General features: G+C 47.5%; 2 protein-coding genes across 2 annotated transcripts in view; both read left to right on the top strand.

Moving 5' to 3' along the window:
• LOC120840931 (neuronal acetylcholine receptor subunit alpha-7-like) overlaps positions 1–19,818 on the top strand; it is a 101,740-nt gene that overhangs the window by 26,549 nt on the left and 55,373 nt on the right. The window lies entirely within an intron of this gene.
• LOC121836189 lies at positions 1,722–6,443 on the top strand. Its single transcript, XM_042291009.1, has 2 exons — positions 1,722–3,235; positions 4,061–6,443. The coding sequence occupies exons 1-2, from the start codon at positions 1,960–1,962 to the stop codon at positions 6,217–6,219; spliced, it is 3,435 nt and encodes a 1,144-aa protein (XP_042146943.1). The 5' UTR covers positions 1,722–1,959; the 3' UTR covers positions 6,220–6,443.

Raw genomic sequence — 19,818 nt, 5'->3', positions numbered from 1 at the left:
TCGATGGATCACACCTACAATTGTGTGTGCCGTTTTATTTTTTATTTATTTTTGTAATACTGCATCTTCCTGATCTTTCTTCTCTCGACGTGTTGGATACACAAAGAGTTTCGTATACCTTCTCTAAGTTTTTACACGAGGACAATTGTTTGTTGGCAATTTTGCCTTTTTGTCTTTGATTTTGTGGTCCTTTTGGGAATCCACAGTGTTTGAATTCCGGTAAAAAGCATTTTAATCTGCACCGAAAATTAAAAAAAAAACAGCAATAAAGTAAATATAAAAAAAAACGAGAAGCGTGCTTTCGCTGAAATTATTTAGTTATTCGTGTACACGTAGCGGGGTTCTGTCCAGATACTCCAATATCTTGGCCAAGAATGTTTTTCGTTTTTTTTCTTTTTTTTGAAACTTGATACTATGGTAGTCGAGCCACACTACTCACTAGGAATGATGCTCGGAGTTCTTAAAAAAGACACTAGGAGAACCTCATTTCATCTGCTAAGGCGCTAGACATTTCTAGTTTCAAAAGCCTAAGAGTATTAAAAAGAACATTTTCAATTTACTTCCCATTATTTCTGAAGCTTTCTAGTCCCGTATTCGGACTTATACCCGAAATGACTTACCATTAGACTCTGCAAAATAATAATATAGTCTGCGACCAAATTAAAAACAACAAAAAACGTAGCTTAACAAGACTTGTTACGCTGTGCTCTCCCATGCTTCTTGTGCAAGTTAGACCTGCAATTAAAGTTAACAACTAAAATTTGTAAGCGCTCGCCCCCTGAAGATACTGCACTGATTTAGGCGTGACCAGCGTTCCCGCTAGCCTAGAAAAGAAAAAAAAAAGGAAAAAGTCGAGACTTCGGGCCAACTAAGTTGACCACTGTGCAACAGTAGGAGTAGGGAGCGCAAAAGTAAACCTCACCTCATGCAAAAAAAAAAAAAAAAAAAAGTCTGAGTTTGATAGTGAAGTCAACGGTTTGTAGAAACCTCACGGCAATAAGATCTGCAGCCATTACAAATGTGCGGTTAGTACTAGTTGAAAGAGGTAAAATTCCGCATCGGGTGGCTTCGGGGTTCCAAGCTATAAAAGCGACTGCCACATTGCATCAATAGAAAAAAATTGCAGTTCATTCCAACCTCTTTCTTAAAAGCTCAATGTATCTTGGGCTTCCCTCGTGGCTTTTTCTGTCGCCCCAGCCTCGACGCCGCAGGGTCAAGTCAATTTGCCACACCCTGTTTACTTGCGAGACGCTAGGAGTGTTACTGACAGCGCTGCTCCCTTCGTAGCACGATGCATGCTCCGAAAAGCGGCTGATGGATAACCAGAGACGGCGGCGGTCACGCGAACTCCATTAGGGCTGTCCGGGTCAACGGAAATTCCACGTTTGCATTTGGAGCACGCAAGTCAGACATCATTAGTGATTTCTACTTCTCGCTAATGGCGAAGCCTTACTTTCGGTCGTCGCTTTTACGTAAGACAATGTGCACGCGTGGGGAAGAGGTGTACGTCAGCTAATTTCTCTCGAGTATTCGCGTATAAGGCTCAAGCTGGCTGTATAGAAGTATATGGTGTAATTTTTAAGCTTTTCACATAAAAGAAACGTAAAAGCTACGTTTTGCGGATTGTGCAGGTGACTTATACGACCAAGAGGAAATAGAATATGGAACTAATCGTAACGATCAGTCGGCTAATTAAGCTTAAACATTTAATTACTGTTGTGTATAGAGGGCGCTGAACTCATGCATTACCAATTGTATATAAGAGCATCACCATCGGCATAAAGATCAGTCAGCGTCCAGTGCCTGCCTCGTGTCAGTTCTTGTTCTGCGGCCTTCCGGCCGCGTTCGCCGGGTTACACCACATTGGCGCAGTCGACAAAAGCACAACCTCGGCAGCAGTCAAGATGACAGCCGTTCTTCGCAACTAGTACGCGAGGGGCGTTACCCATTAACGCAAAGATGAATACGCTCGGGCTGCCATCGTTAGCCCCGTTTTTGGAGGCGCCGGGAGACCCGGCAGTGCCATGGCGGCAATGGCGAGAGGACTTCGAGATCTTTCTGCAGGCGACGGAAATGGACGCGAAACCGCCAGCACAACGAAAGGCGATACTTCTACAGTGTTTGGGGGTGGAAGGTCGAAGAGTGTTTCGCACGTTGGTTCCAGAGCCTGCGGCTGCACCTGCACCACCGATAACTGCTGCTGCAACCGGAAGTGCGCCGGAGAAGACCACATCAAAAGGGGGTGAGCCGGACGACTACACCGATGCACTTCGGTTGTTGGAACGACATTTCACGAACACTCTGAATGTGCTTGTCGAACGACGGCGATTCATGTTGCGACGACAGCGTCAGGAGGAACCGATACGCGCGTACGTCAGTGCCCTGCGACAGCTCGCGAGTACTTGCGACTTCGGGGACTTTCTTGAGGCAGCGCTGCGGGATAAAGTCGTCGACGGAGTACGGAGCGTGGAGCTAAGACAGAAGCTGCTCATGAAAGGTTCACAGCTCACGTTGGGCCAGGCCATGGACATCCTACAGACGTTCGAGCAGGCAGCGGAAGGTGCCCGTGTCTACGAGGAGGGGCGTGACGCTGCCATGGTTCAGCAAGTCGAGAGGGCAAGAAATCGTTCAGGAACAGGAGTCAGCGGTTCTTCAACAGTTCCGGACCGCAGGTGTTACAGATGCGGTGCTTCAGGACACCTAGCCAGTGCACGGGAATGCAGAGCGCGAGATAAGCGGTGTTCGAGGTGTCACAAGGTGGGACATTTTCAAGCGGTATGTAGAAGTACCGGGCAAGCGCGGGTGCAAGCGGTTCAGGACACGGACGGAAACGAAGAGTTGGGTGTCCTAACAGTCACACGGAACGAGCGAACCACTCTGATAGTCGACGTTTGCGTCGAGGGCGAAGTGATTCAGCTTGTCGTGGACACAGGCTCGTCAGTGTCTATCTTGCCAGCAACCATCTATCAAGAAAAATTTGCAAGACGGTTCGCCTTGGCTCCAGCAACGGTGACTCTGCGGGACTTTTCACAGCAAAGAATTCCAGTCTTGGGATGTTTTGTGGCTCAAGCGGCACGTGGAGGCGTGTCGTCAAACATTCGCTTCTATGTGGTGTCAAGGGGCATGGCGTTGCTGGGACTGGATGCGGTGCAACAACTACGACTGCATATCGACGGCGCATCGCTGGCGTGCCTACAGACAACGGCGGGGCCACAACCTCTGCCTCCTGAACTTAGTGAGTTTTCATTCCTCTTTGCGGGGAAACTGGGACTTGCTAAAAACGTGGTACACGAAGTTAAACTGCGCCCCAACGTCAAACCAGTATCAGCAAAAGCTAGGCGATTACCGTTGATGTTGCGAGAACAAGTCTCTGCTGAGTTGTTAAGATTAGAGCGTGAAAGCATTATCGAACGGGTAAACGCTTCTGAGTGGGTGTCTCCAATAGTGGTGGTAAAAAAAAAAGACGGGAGCATCCGACTCTGCGTAGATTTACGGGAGCCAAACAAGGCCATTGTCGTTGACGGCTTCCCGTTGCCGCACACGGAGGAGCTTTTGCACGCTTTGAACGGAGCAGCATGGTTCTCTAAACTGGACCTGGCGTCAGCCTATCACCAGGTCGAGTTGTCAGAAGACAGCCGGGCACTGACGACGTTTGCCACACATGAGGGACTGTTTCAGTTCCGTAGAGTCTGTTTTGGCCTTGCTTCGGCGCCCGCCGCGTTTCAGCGGATGATGGAAGAAATATTGAAAGGTTGCAAGGGCGTCCTATTGTATATTGACGATATTATTGTCTTTGGCAAAAATAAGAAAGAACACAACAGTCATCTGCGCGAGGTCTTGCAGCGAATAGCGGCCGCTGGCCTGCAATTGAACACGAAATGTGTCTTCGGGGTAGAGGAATTGTCGTTCTTGGGTCACCATGTGAGCGCAAGGGGTCTCGCACCCCTCAAATCAAAAGTGGACGCGATTATCAATGCACAGACGCCAACGGATTTGGTGGGATTGCGTTCTTTTCTTGGGCTCATGGGATACTACTCTCATTTCCTCCCTCATTATGCAGAAGTGGTGGAGCCACTGCGGCGCTTTCTTCGCAAGGGCCAGGAGTTCATCTGGGACCAGAACGCTGAGGAAAGCTTCGGCAAGGCTAAGAACCTACTAGCGTCGTGCAGCGCAGTATCCATGTTTGACCGGTCCTTACCTGTACAGGTAACAACTGATGCATCGGCATATGGGCTGGGAGCGGTACTGCAACAGGTGATCGACGGTGAGACGCGTACGATAGCATTTGCATCAAGGACGTTGACGCCACAGGAACGCAAATACTCTACGGGAGAACGAGAAGCCCTGGCATGTCTGTGGGCTTGCGAGCACTGGCATGTGTACTTGTGGGGCAGAAATTTTGTGCTGCGAACGGACCACCAGGCATTGGTAACATTGCTCTCTACTAATGGCACCGGAAGGCGGCCACTTCGGATAGAGCGGTGGTGTGCAAGGCTGATGAGGTACAATTTTACTGTACAATACACGAAAGGAGAAGATAATGTAGTCGCTGACGCACTCTCCCGGTTGCCCTTGCTGTCCACAGAGTGCGACCCAGTAGAGGAGGTCATTGCTGTGGTGTCAAGCGTGGTAACAAAGAACCAATTGCAAGTGGAGACAGAGAAGGATGGCGTGTTACGGGAGGTGATGCAGTATGTCACATCTAGGTGGCCAGAAAAGAAATGTCTGTCAGGAAAGCTACTATCATTTTGGCGGATTCAAGAAGAGCTTTCTGTTCTGGAGGGGGTGCTGTTTCGTGCAGAGCGGGTGGTGCCTCCATCGACATTGGTGTCCAGATTCATCATGATGGCCCACGAATCGCATCCGGGCATCGTCAGGACAAAGCAGCGACTCCGGGAGCAGTATTGGTGGCCTGGGATGGACGAAGACGTGGAAAACTGCATTAGAAGCTGCGCTGTGTGCAAGGCATCAGACAAGTCTGCAAAGACCGCGGTGGCCCCTCTACAACCAGTGCAATGGCCCGAAAAGCCCTGGGAAAAGCTGGGCATGGATATTGTGGGCCCGATGGAACGAGCCCCTCCAGAGTGCAGATTTGCAGTAACTGTGATTGATTATCACAGTAAGTGGCCGGAGGTTTTTTTTGTGTCGTCGATAACTTCTCAGTCGGTGACGAAAGTGTTACTGGAGCTATTCGCGAGGGAAGGATACCCAAAGAGTGTTGTCACTGACAATGGCAGACAATTTATGTCGACACAGTTTGAAGGGTTCCTACAAGACAGAGGAATTGAACACTGTGTGGCCTCGCTGTACTACCCGCAGTGCAACGGTCAAATAGAACGATTTAACCGCGTCTTAAAAGAGTATATTCAGGTGGCGGCACTGGAGCGCAGACCACTTAAGGAGGCAATTCTGGAATACCTGAGTATTTACAGGGCAACTCCCCATGCGACCACCGGCATGTCTCCGGCGTTTTTGCTACACGGAAGGCGGCCACGAACAAGACTGGACGTCGTGGGACTACCGGAGAGAGGGTTTTTCGATGAACCGCGGCCTCACGTCGCCGAACTGCAACGCCGTGTCAAAGAGCGACAGCAGAGGACAAAGAAATACACCGATGAAAGACGGGGTGCCAGGCACTCCATCATTGAACCCGGCGACTTCGTAAAAATAAAGAGGTGGGGAGGACCAAAAGGACAGCAGAGGTTTTCTTTGCCAATAGAAGTAAAAAAACGCGTGGGAAAAAATTCCTTCCTTTTAGACAATGGGAAGAAATGGAACGCTGCCAAATTGACAGTAGTGGCCAAAGGAGGAGCACCAGGTGCCCGGAACTTGGTAGAAAAAGTTATGGAACGACGTGGAGCGGTAAGAGACCAGTTAGGCGACCTGGATTTGCCCACTGAAGAGGGGGCATCACAACTACCATCACCACGGGACGTCGCAACTGCCAGAACCCCAGAGACATTATCGCCAGGTGACGACAGCGCTACCGTCGCTACGCACGGAGCGGGAGCTGCACGGGGTGCTGAGACACTTCCAGACTCTACACTTCAGGAGACTGAAATCTTGTCGACACCAGCAGAGTCGGCGCCGGCACCAGAGCAAGTCGAAGCGCAGGACATCTCCGGCCAACAGGAGTTGTTGACCACGGCACCGTCGTACAGCAGGCCTCAGCGACAAAGAAGAATGCCCGGAAAATACAACGATTATGTTTTACACTAGAATGATCTGTTATAGTGGTTCCAGAGCTATGTGAATAACTGTAATTATTGTGTTCTAGTTACTGGGGTTTTGTTTATTTAAAGGGGGGAAATATGTTGTGTATAGAGGGCGCTGAACTCATGCATTACCAATTGTATATAAGAGCATCACCATCGGCATAAAGATCAGTCAGCGTCCAGTGCCTGCCTCGTGTCAGTTCTTGTTCTGCGGCCTTCCGGCCGCGTTCGCCGGGTTACACCACAATTACCTTTTTAAATAGGAAAATCGACATATGGTTTCAATTAGAAAATTGCTGGTAGTCATCCGAAACAACCAGATCAATAATATTTATAAATATTTTGAGCGCCTCGTAAACGTAGTAATGCGTTGAAGCTATCCGAAGTGCAACAGGTACAAGGCTGGTACTACTGTGCTTCTCACGTGCTCAACGACGTTCTGAAAATGGCTGATTTAGCGATCTTTAATGACGCCCAGAAAGTTTATATTTAAAAGCATATGCCTATTTTCAGTATTCAGAAAGTTTATTAACACATTTTGCGTAATTAGTTCACTGCTCGTAACAATTATCCCGCTATGCAATGTTCCCTTGGCGGTACAGGTCACGTGAACAAACTGTTCACGTGACTATTTTTAAAATCACTACTAAAATAACTCTACTTAAGTAACTATGCTTAAAGTAAAATTCTAGTTGTTTATTAATAGTAAACGCCTTTAGTTTTTATTTCAAAAGAATGTGAATAAAATGCGATTGAAGGTCGTGAACTCGGGTGTATCATGTACAAATATAAAAAAAACTATATGCTATCACGGTTACAAGATGCATTTCGTCTAAAATTTGATGAGCACGCGATAACAATTAATAACGTTCTTCCGGAATACGCGACTGTTTCAATAAGAGAACAAATTGAATTGCATACAAATTGAGGCTTGGAAAATCTTATTCTGAAATGAAATATTCAAATTCTGTCATTAATTCGAACCAATCTGTTATTGTTTACTTTAAATTATGAGCGGGAGATTTTTTTTTTTTTGTAGAAGCGATTTTTCCTTTAAAAAGGCGTATAGCCGCCACTGGCAAGTGCACCAGTTAGAAATTCTTAAACGGCGTCACGGGGATGGCAGGCAACTTACCACATGTCTAACGAGCAGCGACTCTGGACTGAAACCTACTCGGGGCTAATTGGCGCGTACAGCTAGAAGTCATTAGGCCCATGGAAAGTTGGCTCGCTGCAGGTGGTGTCAGACCTTACACGTGCTTTGTGGAAAGGATGTTCCTAGGCATGCTTGAGGTTCTCAGAAACTGAATGAGAGATAAGGGCAAAGAACGGAACCGTAGTGCTCCCGTTTGAGTCAAATATTAAAGGGGGTGTCCACTGTGCGAGCGGCGACAGTCGCCCATCAGGGACTTGGTGCGCAGAAGCAGTGCACGCGAGAAGTTTCTTTTTTTTTTTTTCGGAACAATCGTTTTTGGGGGGCGACCAAGAACCAACGTACTACGTCTCGTCTAAACTAGAATAGAGAGAAAAAGCTACGAGACTGAATTAGCAACCTACCTGAAATGGCGTCTGTGTGTGTATGTGTGTGCCGGTCTGGTGTGTAGGTGTGTGTGTGTGTGTGTGTGTGCGTGTGTGTGTTTTGAACATGTTCGTTTAAAGAAGACGCTTTACTGCTTTGTGAAGTCACTCGCGCAACCACCTCCGCACTGCAAACAGACAAAACAGTTACTTCTGGCAATATATCTCAAACCAAGCACTATTGCACATCAGGAGTCACTTCATACAAAAAGGTCTACACTCCAGTCTATTAAAAAAAATGCAGATAAAAAAACGTACTTCATTGAATACAACAATAGTTGCTAAGCCACCACAGAATATTTGGCGTAGCCGGAATTCGAATTCCGGATCTACCAAGATCCGGTCAAGTATGCTAGCCACTTCACTGCACATACCGCACGGGATATTGGGACACCTGACCTCGAATCCCGGCTCCGAAAAGAGATTTGGTCCTTCGGCGGCTTCGAAACTCCCCTTCCATTCATTCAAGAACTGTCCCTTTTTTTTGCATATTTCCAAATATTTCATCTTTGGAGATCACGTAAGATGATGAAACGTGCCCGTCATATGCTCCTATAAGTATATACAGGGTGTCTTTTTTTACTTTTTTTAACTTAACAATTTTGTTTAAAAAAGAAAGAAAGCCGTTAAAGCTACACTAATGCGCTTTTTACCGGTGGGTTATTGTTGTAAATCATCTTGATATGCTATCTCCCGCCGCCTGAGCCAGGCGTGTGACGTATCAACAACAGCAGCGCTATGTCTTTCCTCGCCCTTTCTCCCTTCCCAACTCCCTCTCTCTTGCTTGCGTTAAATACTCTGTTCACGGACGAATAAACGTTCTTTTCCAGTCCCCCAGCGCTGGTCTCGTCAGTCGTCCACGCACCGTATGTGCGCTTGCTACGTAGCAGTGGCGACGAGCAAGACAGGAACCCATGCACTAAAAGAAGATCACGGCGAGCAAAGCCACGGTACGGCCTTTCAAGAACCTGCAGCAATGACAACGCCAGCCTTGGCTCACCACCATCTTCCCGAGTATGACGGCGAAAGGGACAACTGGAGAGCGTACGTCATCAAGGCAGAAGCTTATTTCGAGGCAACGGGAGTTACCGACACAGCGAGAAAAAGGGCGTTGCTCGTAGCAGCGTTAAACACAAAGACTGTGCAGATCCTAGCGGGACGAGTCGCTCCGAAGAAACCCAACAGTCTGACCTGCGAAGAAGTAGTTGCAACACTGAATGAATATTTCGACCCAAAGCGCCACGAGATCACCGAAAGCTTCCGGTTCTTCAATCGATGTCAGCACGAAGGTGAGCCTTTACAACATTTCCTTGTCGACATCCGACGCATTGCAGACAACTGCAATTTCGGCAGCATGCTGGAACGAATGCTCCGCGACCGTATAGCCTGTGGCGTCAGATCAAAGGCCTTGCAAAAACAGCTTTTGGCAAAAGCAAACTTGACTTTGGAAGAGGCCGAAGCGATAGCACTATCAGCCGAAACGGCAGATGACGACGCAAATAAGATATCGGGCGATACGACCACCGTACTGAAGGTTGACGCGCAGCGCGTGTTGACGAACGAGCCGACTCTAAAATGCGGGCGTTGCGGAAGTAAGAAGCACAACAGCCACGCATGCCGCTGGGCCAAGAGCAGGTGCTATCACTGTGGTAGGCCGGGTCATCTTGCGAAAATGTGCTCGAGCGACGCTCCGAGGAAACGCGAAACAGCGTCGACACAAGGCATGCGGGGACGAGCACTGCCGATGGCGGAAGACTGTGCGGAGGGGAACGTAGACGAAGCGATGCACCTCTGCACTTTGACTTCTTCTCGAAAGTGGCAATTAGAGCCCCCAATTCACAGGACATTCACGTGGTGCGGTGTCGACATGCCAATGCTGATAGACACGGGGTCGCCCGTCTGTGTTGTGCCCCGCGAAATTTATGAAAAGAACTGGGAGAGATGGCCGCCATTGCAACCTTCAGGTGTCAAGCTGTCCTGTTATCTTGGCAAGCTCCCCGTCCTAGGACAATTGGACATGAAGGTAGCCTACAAGGGTGCCGTAGTAGAGTGCCCCCTAATTGTATTGAATTGCCCCGGTCCTAGTCTATGCGGGCGGGATCTACTGTTTCAGCTGAGCAAAGCAGGGTCACCTATTCTTCACACGACTGCGGAAGCCGGATCGCCAACGAGTCTCCCAGCCGCGGACGACATCGCCAACGAGTTTCAAGACGTCTTCAGTGCGGAACTCGGCTGCATCAGCGGTCCCCCTGTACACCTTCAACTCAAGGAGGGAGCGACACCAAAGTTCTGTAAGGCACGATCCATCCCTTTTGCTCTCCGTGATAAGGTTTCTCAAGAACTAGACAGACTGGTAGCAATTGGCGTGTTATCACCGGTTGCGCATGCGGAGTGGGCTACGCCCATTGTGCCTGTCTTAAAGAAAGATGGAACAGTTCGGATTTGCGTCGATTTCAAGATCACGTTAAATCCTGTATGCGAACTGGAGCAGTACCCATTGCCGGTGATTGACGACATGTTTCCGTGCCTAAACGGGGGAGAGTACTTCAGTACTCTCGATCTTCGTGACGCGTATAACCAAGTACCGCTTGACGAAGAATCACAGAAGCTATGCGTAATCAACACGCATCGAGGGCTATTTTGCTTCAAGAGGCTGCCTTTTGGCATAGCGTCTGCCCCAGCCATCTTTCAACGTAAAATCGAAACAGTCCTGCAGGGACTACCAGGCGTGCAAGCTTACCTCGATGATGTGCTGGTTGCGGAGCGACAAGGAAGTAACGATACTCTGCGAGCGGTACTGCAGCGTTTCCGCGAGCACGGTGTAAAACTCCGGCGAGACAAATGCAAATTTAGTCAGCCTTCAGTCACGTATTTAGGGCACCAAATCGACAAAGACGGCCTACATCCCACTGAGAAACATGTGGAAGCAATCGCCCACGCTCCTAACCCGACAAATGTGCAGGAACTTCGCTCGTTTTTGGGCATGCTGTCGTATTACTCCAAGTTCCTGCCGAATATGTCGTCCGTGCTTGCACCCTTGTACTAGTTGCTGGGGAAAAATGCGCGTTGGGTCTGGAGAGAAGCTCAGCAGGCCGCCTTTGCCAACGCAAAGCAGTGCTTACTTGCGGCAGGGGTACTCGTTCACTACGACCCCGGGAAACCATTGAAGCTGGAGTGTGATGCTTCTCCGCATGGCATCGGTGCTCTGCTGTTTCATACGGTCGGAAAAGTAAACCGGCCCATTGGCTTCCGGTCGCGAACGCTGACCAGTGCCGAGCGGAATTACTCTCAGCTAGAACGTGAGGCCTTGGCTCTGGTTTTTGGGGTGTCGAAATTTCGCGACTATCTCTTAAACAGAGATTTCACCTTGGTCACAGATCATCAGCCGCTCCTGGGCCTGCTGAAAGCGGACAAGCCTACGCCGGCGTTGGCCGCAGCCCGAATACAGCGCTGGGCTCTCTACCTCGGTGGATTTCGCTACAAACTTCAGTATTCGCCCGGTAAGCTGCTACTAAACGCCGACCCACTCAGCCGGCTACCGCTGCACACTCCAGAACCACCAGCAAGGAGCGAACCCCCCGAGTATGTTCACGCGCTGGCAAGTTTCGATGATGGCACTGTGTCTGTCGAGGAACTCAAACAGCTAACTGCGCAGGACGTGTTACTAACGAAGGTTGTGGAGTATACGAAGCACGGCTGGCCTACACATGTAAAGGACGCGGGATTGGCGCCATTCTCGGAACGCCGGTTGGAACTACCTGTGGCTCACGGGTTGGTATACTGGGGTCATCGAGTTGTTGTTCCCACACAAGCACGAGAACGGGTACTACACATGTTGCATGAAACGCATCAAGGGTCCTCGGCCATGAAGGCGGTTGCCAGATCGGCATTCTGGTGGCCGGGACTAGACCGAGAGATAGAACACCTCTCAGCGTCGTGCCACAATTGCGTTCAAAACCTGCCTATGCCGGCCTCTGCTCAACCCATCAGTTGGCCAGCCGTTAAGGAAAAATGGTCGAGGCTCCACGCCGATTTCGCCGGGCCGGTCGCAGGCAGCATGATACTGGTAGTCGTGGATGCTGCCACTAAGTGGATTGAAGCCGTGCCCATGAGGCAGGCAAGCACGTCATCTACGATTGCCAGCTTGCGCAGCATTTTTGCCAGATTCGGTGTTCCACGCACAATAGTTACGGACAACGGCACGCAGTTCACTAGCGAAGAATTCGCCATCTTTGCTAAGAACAATAACATCGCACACCTACGTACGGCTGTGTATCACCCACAGTCTAACGGACTTGCTGAACGAGCTGTTCGTACGATTAAGGAAGCGCTAAAGAAGATGAGCGAAGGCACACTTGAAGAGAAGCTAGTCAAAGTTCTTTTCAACTACAAGAGAACGCCGTGCCACGAGGGAAAATCCCCTTCCGAACTTCTATTCGGCTACTTGATCCGCTCGCGCTTGGACTCGTGTTTCCCGCCTTTCCCAGGGTCAACCCAGGAGACGGAAGAGTGGACACTGCCGCCCGACACAGCCGTGTACGCCCGTAACTACGGCCAGGGGGACAAATAGACACCAGGGAAAGTGCAGTCCACTACAGGGTCACGCATGGTCACCATACAAACGCCTACTGGGGTGGTTCGACGTCACATAGACCAAGTGCGTTCCAGGCCGAGCCCGGCATCCGCTCGGAGCGGCGTTCGAGACCAAGACGAGGGGAGCCCTTCGGCTGCAGCTGCGCCCGCACCGACCGACAACGAAGGCGATTTGAACGAGCAGCCTACAGACCAGGTGGCGCCGGCACAAGCGTCGCCGCCTATCCAGAAGGCGCAGGAACCCCCTCAAGCTTTGCGACGATCTACTCGGGAAGGGAAGCCTGTACAGCGTCTTCAATACTAAGGGAGGAGAAATGTTGTAAATCATCTTGATATGCTATCTCCCGCCGCCTGAGCCAGGCGTGTGACGTATCAACAACAGCAGCGCTATGTCTTTCCTCGCCCTTTCTCCCTTCCCAACTCCCTCTCTCTTGCTTGCGTTAAATACTCTGTTCACGGACGAATAAACGTTCTTTTCCAGTCCCCCAGCGCTGGTCTCGTCAGTCGTCCACGCACCGTATGTGCGCTTGCTACGTAGCAGTTATACGGCCAAGTCAACATAATATAGGATGCCAATCATCAGAGTAATTCAAATAATTAACTAAAATTTGTTGATTAACTTTTAATTAGTGAATATATACATATGGTTCACATTCTAGGCTTGCTGAGCATCATCGAAAACCATTAAATCAGTAATTTCTTGAAAGACTTTGAGCGCGTGGGAAGCGCAGTAATGCGCTAAAGTTACCAGTCGTGCATCAGGCTCAAGGCTGGGGTGAGAAAACGCCGATGATAAGAGGCAGATAAACCGCGCGGAAACGTTATCGCACCGGTAGCTTTGCTTCTGCTTCACGATTGGTAACTTTAGCACTTTACCGTGCTTCCCATGTTCTCCAAGTTATTCTGATATCGACCGGCTTAGTGGTCTTCAAAGACCCTAAGCAAGTTTACATTTCCAGGCATGTGTTTATTTTCAATTATTCAAAGGTTAATTAACATATTTTTTGTTAATTAGCCGACTTATCGTTACTATTAGCCCACATACTATGTCCCCCTGGCCGTATAAATCACCTGCACAAACCACGTTAGTGTAGCCTTCACGGATTTTTTCTTAAACAATATGTTAAGCTTAAAAAGATTCAGCCTGTAGCTTACGCCATGCTTGGGTTTTTTTAAACGTTTAGTAGCTGTTGCGGATAGTTTTGTGTTGAAGCCCTGGTCACCCGACACCTTGAATACTTACATACAATATACACACGTGGAGAGGCGAAGCACTCACGTTAAAACTTACACATTTAAGCTTTCAACCTAACGTAGAAAAGAGCGCTTTCTTGCAACCCCTTGCACGCTCGGTAAAAATGCGCAGCCGGATATTCATAGTTGCTTCTCAATCAGCAAAAGATCTGAGCTTATCGGTTCTCGAAACTCTGTTTTAAAATGCTGTGTGAAGGGTGGGACACTCGAACTATCAGTTTGCTTCAAGAACAAAGGGTGTTGAGGTCTATCGGTGGCGTCTCATTAGACTCTGATACAGCTGGTCTGTTCACAGCATCCCCGCGTTATTAATACATACAATTTATGCAACTATAGACTTAGCGATATGTTCAAATTGGAAAGCCACATAAACAAGAGTTTTCTTACGAATTTCGCACATCAATTTGTGAAGGAACCGGTTTAGCCTACTTGTCACGCAGAACATTGGGAGACGGTAGCTCGGAAGACAAATTACAGCTCTCAGATTATTAGACATACGTTGCCTAAATTGCTCAAGCAGTTTGATTCCAATGAGTTGGATCTGATTAAAATGACATTTAAGCAACTTAGAGAATACTTAGTAAACCAAAATAGCTAAAATACCTGAGATCTGGGGGTTTGTTTAGTATTTTCAGGATCATTCAATCATCTTTGATATGTGTGTTGTACCCCCATATTTTCTACCTCTTTTGTTCTTTCTCATGAAGCAGCATTTATTCCTGTACCTTTGCTGTTGTGACTATGTAGGGGGTCGAAGGCCTTGTCAAGCTGTATTTCAAAACTTTTTTCCTCGACCTCCGCCATGAATGTAGATGGGAAGAAACGAAGTATTAATACTTCCTAGGCAAAAAGCCACCAAACATTAAAAATGCGAAACTATTGCAAAGGGATGAACTTCCTTGACAACTTGAGCTTGAGCTCCTGAACGTGTGCCGTAATCTCAACCAGCAAGTTTCTGTGAAGGACGGAATATTCGATTTTTTAATAATTTTTGCCCATACTTTTTAGAAGACAACGTCTGTGTCGTTCCTCCTCTAGGGTTATCACTAATAAAACTTCGCTGCGTCGTCTATAGGGTGGTTTCGCGTTTCACCGTGCGCCAATTTTAGTGCGAACAGGACTTCGGCGTATTTTTATCGTTTGATTTAGGCGTGCTTACAACAGACACAAAAGTTGTTACCTCCAAAATTGTTTTTCAAAATCGGCACATACCGTCAAATTAGCTGTGTTCATCATATGTTGTCTGTATTAAAAGATGTAATAAAACACATCCAGGGACTGAACAAGTTACCCCTCAGTCTTTTAATATGCGAAAGAAACATTTTCACCCTTCACTGGAGTTTATTTGTTTTATGATTAACGGCACCAACCAGAGAAGTCAAAATATAAAGGAGCATTGGCTCTAACCCAATTTTCAAACGTGCCCACGGTGATTCCTAGGTAAGACAGGCCGGCGCTCCGAAGGATGGCTCGTCGGCGACTAAAATGGTTCCAGCGAATGCGCCCGGATGAACTCGGGAAATTAAAAGAATAACTGAGCATGAGTTCCTGCCACCAAAATATGTTCCCGAGCGTACTTCTTGAAGTCCGTTGTTGTTAGGCCACTCGTCATACTTCTGAAATTTACAAACAGAAAAAACGACCCTGGTGAATAATTGCACACATGCAATCAAATATAGAAAATGACTAAATTTTTGACGACAGTGTTTGAAAACTATGCACCGGAAATGAAACCGCGGGTTCCATTACGCTGCATAGTTAGGGCGGTTTCGTGCATGGCCTACTACTTCCGCATCAAAGTATGGCGGAAATGAATCCAGAGAACTTTTGTCCTACAAACTTCTATAAATTGAGGAAAGCTTTCTTTTTCCTTCTTTTTTTTTTTTCTTCATGATATATTGTGATGTGATGAATTGCAGTTACCGGAGTGATGCGCGACATAAAGTAGAATCGCCTGGCACTTAGCATACCTGCGGTCTTTATTCGAAATTAAGACGAGCCCGCGCCCGCGAAGTGAAGCCGACGGTGACAAAAATGGCGCCAGCAGATACTGCCGGGGACGACGCCGAAGTTGCGGGGGGGGGGGGGGGAGCGAGGGGGTAAGGTGGAGGGGGTAGGGGGGGTAAGGGGGGTAGGGAGTGGAGATAACGAATTACTCATTGGTGTACGCGACAAAAAGCTCGCGTTCCAATATTTACTCCATCTCTCTCAAGAGTAAAATTTCTGTACTTTGGCGTTCAAAAAGCTACCCTTCATGAAGTTCAGACTAACTACTTCCCCAAAAAGTACTTAGAATGGTCAATCGCTGCAATCTATGGAGATAAATCGGCGAGTGATAAGGCTGAAGATATGTTTAGACCTCTATAAAAACTTTCTACGCTGTGGCACTAAGCACGAGGTTTCCCCGTATTCATTGCTACATCGCAGACTCTTTTCTTTTAGGTGTAAGCATATTATCTGTCTCGTCTTTCACCAAGTTACTTAGATGAATTGCGGTGATTGACCTTCCAAAGTGTTTGTGGGAGAGCAGTCGCTCTAACTTTATGAAGGCTCTGTTCTACTCCGTCGTCGAGCGTAGCACGCACGCTGTAGCGCAGCGCACGCCGATACTGATAGGTCGCAGATATCGAGTTCCTGCTGGCCGGCCAATCAAAAGCCCGCGCTCAGCGCTACGCTACGTTCACTGCTGTCAACATCGGAGTATAACAGAGCCTTTAAGAATGTACCCGCGTCCTCCAAGGATGACGTATCCAAGGATGACGTATCTTTTTGTCTGAGGTCGACGCTTTGATCTAATAAAACAAACTACTTTAATTGTCCGAGTTTAATTGTCTCCTATCTGGGAATGCCCGCGAAAATGGCTCGGACGTACTTGGGGAAGTTATAGAACGCTTCCAAAGATCTCCCCAATCGTGTATCTTGAAATTCTGTCGTCAGTGGGGATACTCATCATGCTTCTGCATTTTACCAGCACCAAACTTTACGCTAATGAAGAATCACTTCGTTTGTAAACGAATAAAAATGGATAGAAGAAAAGCGAATTAAAGCTCCTCGTGAAACCGCCCTGTACTTTTTTGAAGAGCTTATCACCCAAGCCAGAAATGTCCTGTGTACGTAGACCCTGTGGACGCATGCGCGGCGTCTGTTATTCCAGAGAGGAGCGCTACCGCGTGTGCTCAGAACCCGTTCTACTGCCCAGGGAACAAAGGTGGCGGTGTACAAGAGATGGTTATTGGAATTGTCAATAGCGCGCGTCCGCATAGCCTCAGGCGCAGTCTAGACGCCTTGGCTCCGTCTTATAAAACGAGCGCAATGCTCGCGCGCTGTGACTCTACGTTCCAGGCTTCTGCCGCTTCGTTCTATGACCTCATTAAGCCCTAGCTCTCGCGACGAGTTAGAATGGAAGTCCACTAAAGAACGCATCATTCGCATGTCTTTACTTCCACCTAATCGGGGGAGATCAGGCTGCCTGACTCGACCAGAATGAACCCGACTTTTCCTGCGGCGACCCTTTCCCACTCCCCTTCGCCAATTTGCATTTAAAATCGAAAAAAAAATATCATCTGAAACATTTCGTAATATTGGGATTAAAGTTAAAATTACCATATTTTAAGGAACAAAATGTCACGTCTTATATTTCCCAATTTAAAGTGATTTTTCTCGTTCCGCTTATTATTGAAAATAAAATGATTGTAGAAAACAAAACAAAAAACAACTTGTGTTTTGTGTGAAATGGCGTACTAAAACGGATAGACTGATAAAAACTTAGTAGTATTAATGTTGTCGCAGGTTAACAAAAACGAATATGTAAGATTATGCTGTTTTTATTGTGTATCATCTCTTGCTTTCTCGGCTTACACTATTTTTAATAACTTCTCTAGTGGTATTACTTCAACATACGAGTACATACAAAAATAAGTTAAGCAATATAGAATATTAGAGCAGACAAACTATTTATATTTTGTGTAATAATAGCATTAATGTTTCTTATACGTAACGAGTCCTTATTTCATTGACACTTGATTAACTTAGTGCTTGTAATGAGTATTGGATTGTGGTATAGTATATGCTGTAGTGCTCTGTGTATCCTGGTGTACTGTGAACTTTCCAGAATCCCGTAGTACAAACTGCTTCTCCCGGTTTGAAAATTCTTAGTGTTCAAAACTGCCCGACATTGACCTTATTCAAAGTGCGCAGCAAGTTCTCGTAGCTGTGAAGAAGTTTATCAGTCTGTATCCTATTGCGACTCCTTAAGCCTCCTCCACTCAAAACATAAATATATAGGTTTTACTATACGGCTTTTTCTAATAGTTAACCATAAAATTGTTGACAGATGCTTCCCACATTTTTTATGTGCAAAAGCAATGCAAATATTTGCAATTGAAAAGTGTGCGAATCTTTACGTCGTATTGTGTTTTCAGTATTCAAGAATCGCACACAAAATGAATTCTTGCTTAACACAACCTAACAGTCTGGAAATGTGTGTCCTGCCAAAGCCACTTTGTTAATATGCTAGACGAATCATCTTTATGTAAAATCAACTTAGTAGATTGCAGTAACGAGCTCCGTGACCGTTCGCATTGCATCGTTGCCAACTAATTTGTTGATGGCCGATAGTTTCGTGGAATTTCTTCGTGCGCGAACATGAAGCTCAAGACTTACACAAAAATTACGCATCCCTATCCAAGGTACATCGTACCGGCCACCGAAAGCTTCAAGATTTATCGTTACAAAGACCCCATCAGCGTCAACCATTTTCTATTGTTCTCACTCTGCAGAAAAACAGTAAAAACGCGTCAGGGTGTACCGCTAGCAAACAAAACAAAACATAAAAAAAACACCACATGTTTTTCGCATGCACTACCGTATGACAATATGCCATTTGAGTTATGGTTATTTTCGTTTTAGTGAGTATTAAAAGGTGTTTACGCAGCATAATTCAATGAAAAGTTGTGGTATAATCAACTACAAATCTATTGAAAACATTAGTATAACCTAATCGAAAGGCTACAACGTGAAAATAAAACAATGTTATTTTATACAGACCTCTCTCTTTGCAAGTCTATCTAGGAGAAAACACTGGTTGTTGCTTATGGAGCGTTGGCGATACAACGGCAGCTGCGAGCTTCAGTGATCACCAACGACCTGAGAGAGAAACCTGTGGTTAGAAATATAACGTTATTTTACATGAACAGCGGCTGGAAATTTCTGGTTTTAGTTAGAAAAAAATCGCCACCATAACAAGTAATACCCAGTGGGACGTGTCAGCTCAACAGATGTACAGACTTTTTCTAGATGTTCTCATGAGGTCAGTAAATACTAGTATAATATCAATCGCCAACTTACAAAGTGGTGGCATTTGTTAGGATGGAACCTTTACTGTCCTTCCTTAATCCCAGAACCTAACTGCACGTTTTCCCCGGTCCGTCCTCGTCGTCTTTCCCATTCCGTGTTCGTCCTCTCGCGGCACGTGCGCGGCACGTGCGCCTGGCATAGTCCTTCGCCAGACACTCCTCACAGGTCTCCCCCTCTTGAGACGTGAACCAGACGGGAGTATATCTGGAACTGGCTCGTGGTACGGTGTTAGCTGGTCCACGTTAGCCATGTGTCGGTTTCGCCCAGTAACTGGGTCCTTAAGCACAAAGTCGTTAGCACCCAGGCACTGGACCACACGGAAGGGCCCCGTGCGGCGTGGAGCAAGCTTCGCAGTAATGCCTTTGGCCGCATCGCTCAATGTGTGGGCATCAAGGAGGACAAGGTCACCTTGACGTATTGTTGCAGGCTTCCGGTGCCGGTCGTAATAAGTTTTCTGGGCCTGCCTTGCTTTCTCTTGGTGATCGCGAGCGAAATCGAGTGCGTCGTGCAGGCGCCGAGTGACTTCCGCCGCAAAAGCATGACATTCTGAAGCTGGTGGCTCGCTGTCATCCTTGAGTCCCGCCACTTCCCATAGGGTGCGAAGCTCTCGGCCGTAGCAAAGGAAGGCTGGGGTAAATCCGGTGACGACGCTTTCTGCCGTGCGTATCGCGAAAGCGATTTCAGGAATGTGCTGGTCCTAGCCTCTGTGGGTGGAACAATATGCTCTAAGGCTCTCCTTCACCGTGCCATTGTGCCTCTCTACCATTTGTCCTGATGGTCTGTATGGCACAGTGTGGCGGTCGGCGGTCCCCCAGTGGCTTAG

Source organism: Ixodes scapularis, unplaced genomic scaffold, assembly GCF_016920785.2.
Source record: "Ixodes scapularis isolate PalLabHiFi unplaced genomic scaffold, ASM1692078v2 PGA_scaffold1__304_contigs__length_218370807, whole genome shotgun sequence".
NCBI classification, from domain to species: Eukaryota; Metazoa; Arthropoda; class Arachnida; order Ixodida; family Ixodidae; genus Ixodes; species Ixodes scapularis.
This window is presented reverse-complemented; position numbering and strand designations above follow the sequence as displayed.